General features: G+C 38.2%; 1 protein-coding gene across 2 annotated transcripts; it reads right to left on the bottom strand.

Moving 5' to 3' along the window:
• Window positions 1-395: 395 nt before the first annotated feature.
• LOC109862455 (serine-rich adhesin for platelets-like) lies at window positions 396-8,116 on the bottom strand. 2 transcript variants are annotated; one of them, XM_020442515.1, is made up of 13 exons: window positions 8,017-8,116; window positions 7,539-7,660; window positions 7,283-7,464; window positions 6,923-7,188; window positions 6,679-6,865; window positions 6,237-6,538; window positions 5,756-6,153; window positions 5,535-5,680; window positions 4,631-4,941; window positions 4,408-4,542; window positions 4,150-4,334; window positions 3,908-4,062; window positions 396-2,953 (listed from the first exon to the last, which is right to left on the bottom strand). In XM_020442515.1, exons 2-13 carry the CDS (start codon window positions 7,615-7,617, stop codon window positions 1,895-1,897), a joined length of 3,405 nt encoding a protein of 1,134 aa, XP_020298104.1. In that variant the 5' UTR covers window positions 7,618-7,660; window positions 8,017-8,116; the 3' UTR covers window positions 396-1,894. The 2 variants fall into 2 exon arrangements, with proteins under 2 accessions (XP_020298104.1, XP_020298105.1); XM_020442516.1 differs by having other exon boundaries at window positions 7,539-7,655.
• Window positions 8,117-8,827: the final 711 nt, after the last annotated feature.

Below are 8,827 nucleotides of genomic sequence, written 5' to 3'. Positions count from 1 at the left end.
AATAACTTTTATATTGAAGTATTTTATATATATATACAGGGTGTCCGACAATTACTTTAACATCTCTCGTAGGCAGGTAGAAGGAGTAAAACTGAGTCGAAAAGTCCTGAACCATTTTTTTCTATTACATATAATAAAGGAGTAATTATCGAATAAATTAAGCCAATTAGCGCCGACCTTTAGCCGGGCTCACGTCAGTGAGCCGCGCGGAGCGCTCACGCACACCAGACGTGTGGTTCACTGACGTGCGTTCGGCTAAAGATCGGCGCTGATTGGCTTAATTTACTCAATAATTACTCCTTTATTATAAATAATAGAAAACAATGGTTCAGGACTTTTTGACTTAGTTTTACTCCTTCTATCTGCCTACGAGAGATGTTAAAGTAATTGTCGGACATCCTGTATATATATATGTATATACATATACTTTTTTGCGTGTGCGTGTGTGTTTGTGTATGTGTGTAAATTGTTCGAAGAAACTGCAACGTTCTGTAAGATTTACACACACGCAAACAAGCGCGCACGTACACAGTGTATAAAAAATACCGGGACGGCGAAATATCTTGAAAACTAAGCATTTTAGAAAAAAGTGTTTCAGACAAAAGTTGGAAAATTTTAAAAAATTTTTTGACTAATCTTATCAGTTTGACCTTGGATAGCGTCGCTAAGGTCAGCTTAAGATCATATCGATGTTTTTAAATGAAACTTCCTATTGTTTGTTGCATATTCTTGTAACTTAATTTAAAAGTTTCCAAAACATTATAATGAAATACATTTTCGTTAAGTACGCGTGTCCTTATCTCTACTGATGCATGCACGTACGCACGCACACATCGTGCAGGATGTTGCTGTTTCTTCGTACAATTTTTTTTCTAGACACTTTTTACAAATAACATACTTTCCGTAGTATTTTATAAGTAAAGAATGTAAAAAAAGGTAAAATCATCTTGTAATGTACGAATTATGTAACACGGCGCGTGAATAAATAGTATTATACTTTGGTGTTGTATTTTCTTCATAATTTTTCTTCTAAGCGCGGGATGATCTCTATTTTCATCGTTACCCGCTCTGAGAAAGTGTAATATTAATATTAGCGCAATAATAAGAGGAATATTACAGGCCTATAACTTATGTGATTACAGAAAAAAATTGTTATATCACGATAAAACTACGAGAAAAAAAGTATTGTCTCTGTTAAAGAATACGCAAGCGTATCTCTATATGTACGACAAAACGATACAACATAAAAAAATATATAAGTTATAAAGACAAAAAGTGCCAGGAGAATGTACACTTTCGAGAGTCAGTCTCCTATCTGATTCTCAATTTGTTGATCTCAACTTGTAACAAGTAGTGCTTTTCTCAATTAGTGAAGTATAAGATATATATTTTTCGAAAGATTTGCGTAAAAAAACACTTTGGCCCGAGAAATGTTTGTTGTATAAGGCCGTTTGTTTCATGAAACGCGAGGAAGAAAACAATTTTTCTTTCCTATCCTACATGAGAAGAGTTACTTTGGTAATGACTAGGTCATATACACTACATCACTAAATTAGCTATAAATCATCATTTTTTAACTATAAATCATATTTTTTGTGTCTGTTATGGCCTGCAATTCTACTTTGCTAACCAGTAATCGTAATGACGCGACGCAACTAAGCGTTTCATTATTATTATGTTCATTTTCTATCTTACCTTCGATCTTTGTTCATAAGTACTGTTCAGTCGAGAAGTTTTCACTGTCAGGCAAAGCTTGGTTTCAAGACGTACATTCATATCAATTTTATGATCAAGTCAAAACGGGAATCAAATTACTATTACTAAGAACCAATCACCTATTTAAGACAAATGAATACTCTAAATATCAAAAGATCTTGTTTTCTTTGTTTTATGCTCAAAACTGAATGCGATAATTTCCGGGACGCGGTATAGATCTCGCTTTGGCTGGCAATGAGGCCGTCGACGCCTCGCTGCTGGCGCCAGAATCGCGGCCGCCACTTTTAATGCTCACTGTGCTGCCAGTGCTTTGCCCTCGAGACGAACCGCTTGTTCCTATTCTCAACGTATTACCGCCTCCTTTGACAACAGTTGCGGAAGAGGATTCGCCATCACTCAAACGACCATACTCGCCGATTCGAGTACGCGATGATGGCGGTGGTATAAACGAACGGCTCTGGATATCTCTGTGCTTTACTGCAGATTCTGACGTGCAATTGCTGTCGCTAGTCGATGATTTCTTGCGAATGTTACTTGTGTCTACCTGCAATCTCTCGTATTCGTGACCGTCGCCACTCACCATCCCGGAGCCAGCTGATTTCTTCACGGAACTATTTGTTACAAAATTATCCACGGACGTCTTTTTCTTATTGCGTGATATTTTTGTAGTAGCATCAAATCGACCATACTCGATACTGCTACCGTTGCCAGAATCTCGCGTCTTCGTGCCGCCTCCGTTGTTGTTTGCGCCACTTGTCGCAGTAGACGTGTCTATGATACTTTGCCCATGATCCGATTTCTTGCGCGTCTCTGTGTCGCTCAGTCGGCAGTAACGAGAATTGCTACTGGTCTTGAGTGTTCTCGGCGGTCGCGGTAATGAACTGGGTGGCAAGCTACCGGCGCGACGCGGCTCGCCACTTCCGTCCATCATTCGTTGTCTCTGCGAACTTCTACCCTGCTTCTCAAGCAGCATCATGTCTTCAGTTGGCTTGCTCCCGTTGTCCGATAATCGCGAGATAGTGCCCTTCAATCTGGCAGCCGCGCTCGCGAACTCGATTATACTCGGCGACATTACGTCACCGCCGCTGCCGGACGAATCATCCAGCAGCCGTGTCTTACTCGAGGCGGTGCTCGAGGTACCTGTGCTATCTACACCCGCCAGTAATGGCTTGGGTATTTTTCCTTTTCGCGACGCAGTGCCTGGATTAGAGAATCCTGGAAAACAGCAAAGTGCCCGCTGAAACAAGAAACAGAGAACGCGAGGGTTGCAGAGAGGAGGCTAGGAACCTGGAAAAGGGTTAGTGCTCGCAGTATTAAACGCTCGCACATGCACATTCGAGGATAGTCTTAGGACAGTAGGAAAGTAAGACAGGATCGAGAAGGGATTAGTGGGACAACTTTAAAGAAAAACCAACTAAACTAGAAAATAATAAAATTAATTTGCAAAAAAAATCTATTTTGCTATGCTAATACAATTTTAAAAAAGTTAACTTTTTTTGTATTTTGTAGGATTATATAAATTAAGAGGATGTTCTCGGTATAGCTTAAAATTATATAGTATATAATTATTACACACACACATATACATATACAAACATGTAAAAGTAACAAAAGTTATTGTAATGATCTTGATAAATTTAAAAAATCATATTAAGCTGGGTTAAATCACATTATTAAGCAATTTATATGAAACCAAATAATAGCAAACAAGACACAATAGTCAATTTGTAATGTTTGGCCATATTAAAACGATTAAAATTATTCAAAATTTTAATTCCTTTCGTTTTTTCACACAAACTAATTATAAACTATTCTCACAAAAAAACAGGCTTTAAAGAGAAAAAAATAGAAGAAAGAATAACAAAAAAGAGAAAACACAAACACAAGAATACCTTTGAATGTGTGATCTGTAATGATCATTTTCACGTGATCAGCGATGACTATTAAAAAGTTGCTAAAGAACTTAAAATTATTCGAAAATTAACATGTGTTTATTAATACACAAGATAAGTATTACCGTAAACAAAATATAAACATTAAGGAAAATCCGAGTGCGCAAATTTCCGTAAATAATAACAGAACGTAATAATAAGAAGCAGTATAAAATGAAATCTTATGATTTAATTTGAAAGTTAACCTGATCATCCGTGGAACGATCATGATGGAATGATCACATTGTCATTTTGTTTACCTTGCTCAATAGTTGAGAGTCTAATTCCTTTAGCTGATCATCGAGACTTTTATTGGTTTGCTCAAAACTGCCTTGTTTTCTATATTTGTAACTGTCCGTGACACCATAAGAACCAGTACTACCGTAACCACTACCGCTGCTGAGTACGCTGTTTACTGTGTAGAAAAAAGAAATCAAAATTTTCGTGCTGATAAAAAACAAAACATTAACGCGAGTAAATTCAAGAAAGTATGGTCGTTTACCAAGTTCTGGCGTGGTTGTGAGAGCGGTATGATGATCTGCCGATGTGCTTGAATGAGATGAGTGTGCGGCTTGATAACTGCCAACGCCGCTACTGCTGCTGCTGTCCACTTTGTCAAATGTGTGTTTCTGCAACACTCTGATCATGGCGTCTCTTTCCGCCAGTTTAGATTCCAAATCCTTTATTCTGTCGGATAGGGAACAGTGACAGATCGATTTGAATAGTTCGCAGATAAGTGTTACAACTTAATTCTTCTTACCTAGACTCGAGATCGGCGAGTTTCTTCTGCGCGGCGAAAACTTCGTCCAAGTGTCTCATCTTCTCTGACCGAGCTTCGGCGATTAACTTTTCCGCATCTTGGCTGGTCTTTTCCAAAGCGGCGATTTTCGCGTCTCTGAAAAGTAACGCAACAAAAAAGATGTAAAAAAATAAAATAAAATAAAATAAATTCGTTACCTAGAATATAACGATTTTTTACGTACTTTGGCAAGCTGGCTGCATCAATAGCTGCTTGTCTTAACGTACTTTCCTCGAGATAACGTTGTTCCCACTTTGACACATCACTTTCAAGAGACATGATCTTCTCATCCCGCTCGCGTAGTCGTCGCTTTAAATCCGTGATAGTTTCACCGTTAGATGTCTGCTCGTTGTTGTTGCCCTCGCGTAACTCTTTTTCCAACTGACCTCTTAGTTGTCTTTCAGTCTCTTCCCGTCTATCGCTAGACGCCTGAAGAGAAGACAAAGCCCGCTGTAGCTGACCCACTCTTTCAACGTATACTTGCTTCTTTCGACACTATAACAAGCAGGTTTTTTAGATAATTAACAATATATCAACATTATTTTTCACTTTTTTCTCCATTTTCCAATGTTTATACATACATACATACGCGCGCGCGCGTATGTGTGTGTGTATGTATGTATGTATGTATGTATGTATGTATGTGTTATATATATATTATACAATTACATATTACATAATTATATATATATGTAATATATGTATGTACATATATATATGTGTAATATATATACAGTAGAACCTCCCAAAACGTATACAGTCGGGACCGACGAACCTCCCAAAATGTATACTGCTCCTATTCCCTCACTCTTTACCTAAAGTTCACGTGTGTTACATGTGCATAGCCTAATGCGCAAGCGCAAGCGCAGTTTTGGTTATAATCATACTTCGTGGTGGGAAAAGCGATGAAGGAGAAAATATACGTTTTGAGTGGATTTGTATACGTTTTGGGAGGTTCTACTGTATAATATATGTGTGTGTGTGTATATATATATTATATAATTATATATTACGTATAATTATATATATATATAATATAATTATATATTAATTATATATATATAATCAGTCGATTTAGTAAAATTTACTTCTTCTTCGAGTCGTACGACATTGCCTTGTGCGTTAGTCAGAGCAGTGTCCAAAATGTCGATATGTGTACGTTGTTCTTGCAAAGTGGCTCTCTGAGCGGACAGCTCGATTTCTTGTCTCTCTTTTGCAGCGGTCAATTCTTTATCTGGAAAAAAATCAAAAGATTAATACATGAATTTGTTCTTGCAAACTTATATACAAATCTCGAAAGAGATTATACTTTGACTGATGAGCTGTCCGATGAGTACTTCGCGTTGCGTCAGCTCTTTGCGCATTGTTTCGATTGGAGGACCATTCGTGCGTGTTGAGAGAAGATCGATCTGCTCCCTGAGCGCGCGATTCAGTTCATTCAGTCGACGACAGTCATTTTGCAGTCTCAATCGAGCGGCGCGCTCCAGCTTCTCTCGTCGCTCGCAAGACGCCGCAAGCTCCTCGTGGGCGCGATGCACTTTTGCGATCTCTTGCTCCAGTTTCTGCGATTTTGAAACTTTTTTGTAGCAACGATCTAACTCCAGTTTCAACGCGCTATTCTCCTGAATTATAATCTGAATCATCTCTGACGACGGCCACACTTCGCCTGTTTCCCTTTCCACCTCTTCTCGTCCTTTCGTCTGAGGTCTGGAAAAAACAAAAGAATCAACCGTGATGGAAATATTACAATAAGACGCGATATATGCGGAAAATATTAAATTATATTATACCGAGGTGACGTTGTTCGAAGATTGTAGTTATCAATGTCCTCTTTGTTGATTCTGGATAGATCGGGTTGCGATCGCGATATTGTTAATTTCTCTGTTGGCGCGAGATATCGCCAGTGCTTGCAGAATTTCAAAGGTGCCAGCGAGGACACGTAAGACGGCGACGATCCGCCTTCGTATTCGTTCTCGTTCTGTTTCTCTCGGTCATTGTCTCTTATTCTCATCTCTCCCAGTCTCATCTCCATATTACTGCCGTTATTGACATACGATGGCACTTTCACCTCTTTTGCAAGATGTTTCAGAACCTATAAAGTGTACATCGTCACATGTAATTAAATAAAAAGGATCACTTATTAAATTAAATACATTAAATTTTCACAAATGTGTGAATAAATACATGTAAAACGAAATTTTAATCTTTAAATTACATATTTCTTTGTTATACCTGAGACTGATTAAGATAATCATCTGGAATATCTGTGATTTCTTGACAGCCACCGCCACAGGATTGCTGGACATAATCTTCATGTGGCAAATTGGACAGAGATTGCATTGTGGGACTATTGGATTGGCCTTTTCCATCACAATACAAGTAGCCCACGTCCCCATGTTCTCTCATCACACCTGACAGTCTAGCAAAAATACAAAGCATTTAGAGCTTAATGTAAAAAATTGATTGACTTTTTTACCTTCCAGAGCTCAGTATCCATGATCCTTCGTCATTAGCATTGTGTATGATCAATGTGTTGTAAGAACTCGTCGACACATCTAGACTACTTCGATTAGAACCTAAGCTAGTGCGATTGCTCAAGTTGTCCTTTAAGCTGTTCCGATTGGAGCCATTGGTACTATCCTTTAGGCTATTTCGATTAGAGCCGTTCAAACTTTCTTTCAAACTATTCCTATTCGATCCATTCAAACTTTCCTTTAGGCTATTTCTGTTATGCAGATTACCCTAATGCAATATAGAATTGTAAAAATGGTTTTTTTTAACTTATTGCATTTTGTTAAAAAAAAATTGCATTGTTTTGTTTAAAAATATTATATACCTGAATATTTGGTATATTTTCCTTATGACTGGAAGATCTAGAAGGACTCTGCTGTTGGTTTTCTTGTCCTTGTGGTTCTTGTCGTGCTGTATGTCTTATGACATATCTTTCTTCGTTACTGAGATTTTCATTAGATGTAGAAACATCAGTCTCACTACCACTTAAACTCTGAGGAAGACCACCTGTAGAGAAGAAAATATTAATTAAATATCTTCTGAACATCCTTGTATTGATGCTATGATAATTACACACATACCTTGCATGGATAATTGTTTTCGTTGAAGATTATTGTTCGAAAATGGTAAGAATCGATTTCCCTGTTGTAGCGAGCTCATTTTGATTGATCTCCGCTCATTTACACAAATTGTCGTATCTAATCTACAGAAAAAAGAAAAAATAAACTGTGCTAAATCCCCCCTTAAAAAAATAGAAAATATAAAAATCAAGAGAAACAGAAAAATATGAAAATATAACATTAAATTAATTGACTTCTGGTTGAACCTCTCTTAAATTCTATAAATTGTCTAGCGAATTTAGGGTGTTCTGTGGCTGGTCCATAAACGGAAAGTTATATAAATAAACAATAGGATACATCTTCGTCGGTATCATTATCGGCATGTATTCGAACTGATGCTTTCGTAAAGCAAAACTGTCGTGATTAGTAAGCAAACAAATCCGAACGACAACACGCGATATCAAAGATCAGAATTTTTTATCCCGTTTGATTTACTCACCTTGTAATGTAAAACTGCAAAACGTCGAATATCTTGTAATCACTTTCGATAAATTGGTACACTTGTCTTTACGAGAGAAAAAAAAGGGCAGCTTGCTGCATTCCTCACTAGACGGCGTCTAAGTAGTGGCCACAGTGGCAGCGTTCTGACACAGGTCTAGTTTCCACCGTACCCTCAATTCGGTTTCATTCCGGTACAGATCAAATTTAATGTTCCGTTTCCATTGGAAGTAGAGTACTTATAAATCAAAGCGGAAGCAAAATCAGCGCAATTTGACGCGTTTCTATAGACTTAAATTTGATTCTACGCCGCATTAGGTGTGAATTACTGCTTCGGTGGAAACTAGACCACAGTATATACAGTAGCGCAACTCTCCCATATATACATATATATAATACTCCTATATTGCTAGTCGCGTATCTTCGCAATGAGAGGCACGAGGCCCGAGAAAGAGAGATGCACGAAGTCCAAATATGGGCATAAATAGTTGAGCGTCATTATGCGCAGGCGCGTCTACTAAGCGAGTGCGAGTGAGACAGAGCATTGGAAAGTGAGAGAAAGAACGCGAGAAAGAAAAATGCGCAAGCGTGCTTGAATGTTCACCGCATGCGCACAAAGCAGCTGGACCTTGCGCGAGAGAGAGGCTACTATATTGTCTGCACCGTAACATTTGGGCTTCAGGTCGGCACCGTACTAGGCTGTGTTCAGTTAAGCAAGATGGAACGAACTAATGGAGGAAATGCAGGAAATACAGGGCTGTGTTCAGTTAAGCAAGATGGAACGAACTAATGCAGGAAATGCAGGAAATACA

The sequence above is a fragment of the Pseudomyrmex gracilis genome, unplaced genomic scaffold, assembly GCF_002006095.1.
Source record: "Pseudomyrmex gracilis isolate BER0280 unplaced genomic scaffold, ASM200609v1 scaffold_1815, whole genome shotgun sequence".
Classification (NCBI taxonomy): Eukaryota; Metazoa; Arthropoda; class Insecta; order Hymenoptera; family Formicidae; genus Pseudomyrmex; species Pseudomyrmex gracilis.
The sequence above is the reverse complement of the archived record's forward strand: the minus strand, read 5'-3'. Positions and strand labels throughout refer to the sequence as shown.

What these genes read in the sequence shown, in the direction of transcription:
- LOC109862455 (XM_020442515.1), bottom strand. Translation starts at nt 7,617, where the DNA reads ATGAGCTCGCTACAACAGGGAAATCGATTCTTACCATTTTCGAACAAT. An exon ending in CGGACAGCTCATCAGTCAAA is followed by an intron (nt 5,681 to 5,755) that starts GTATAATCTCTT and finishes ATTTTTTTCCAG; the next exon opens with ATAAAGAATTGACCGCTGCA. An exon ending in CACAACCACGCCAGAACTTG is followed by an intron (nt 4,063 to 4,149) that starts GTAAACGACCAT and finishes TTTTCTACACAG; the next exon opens with TAAACAGCGTACTCAGCAGC.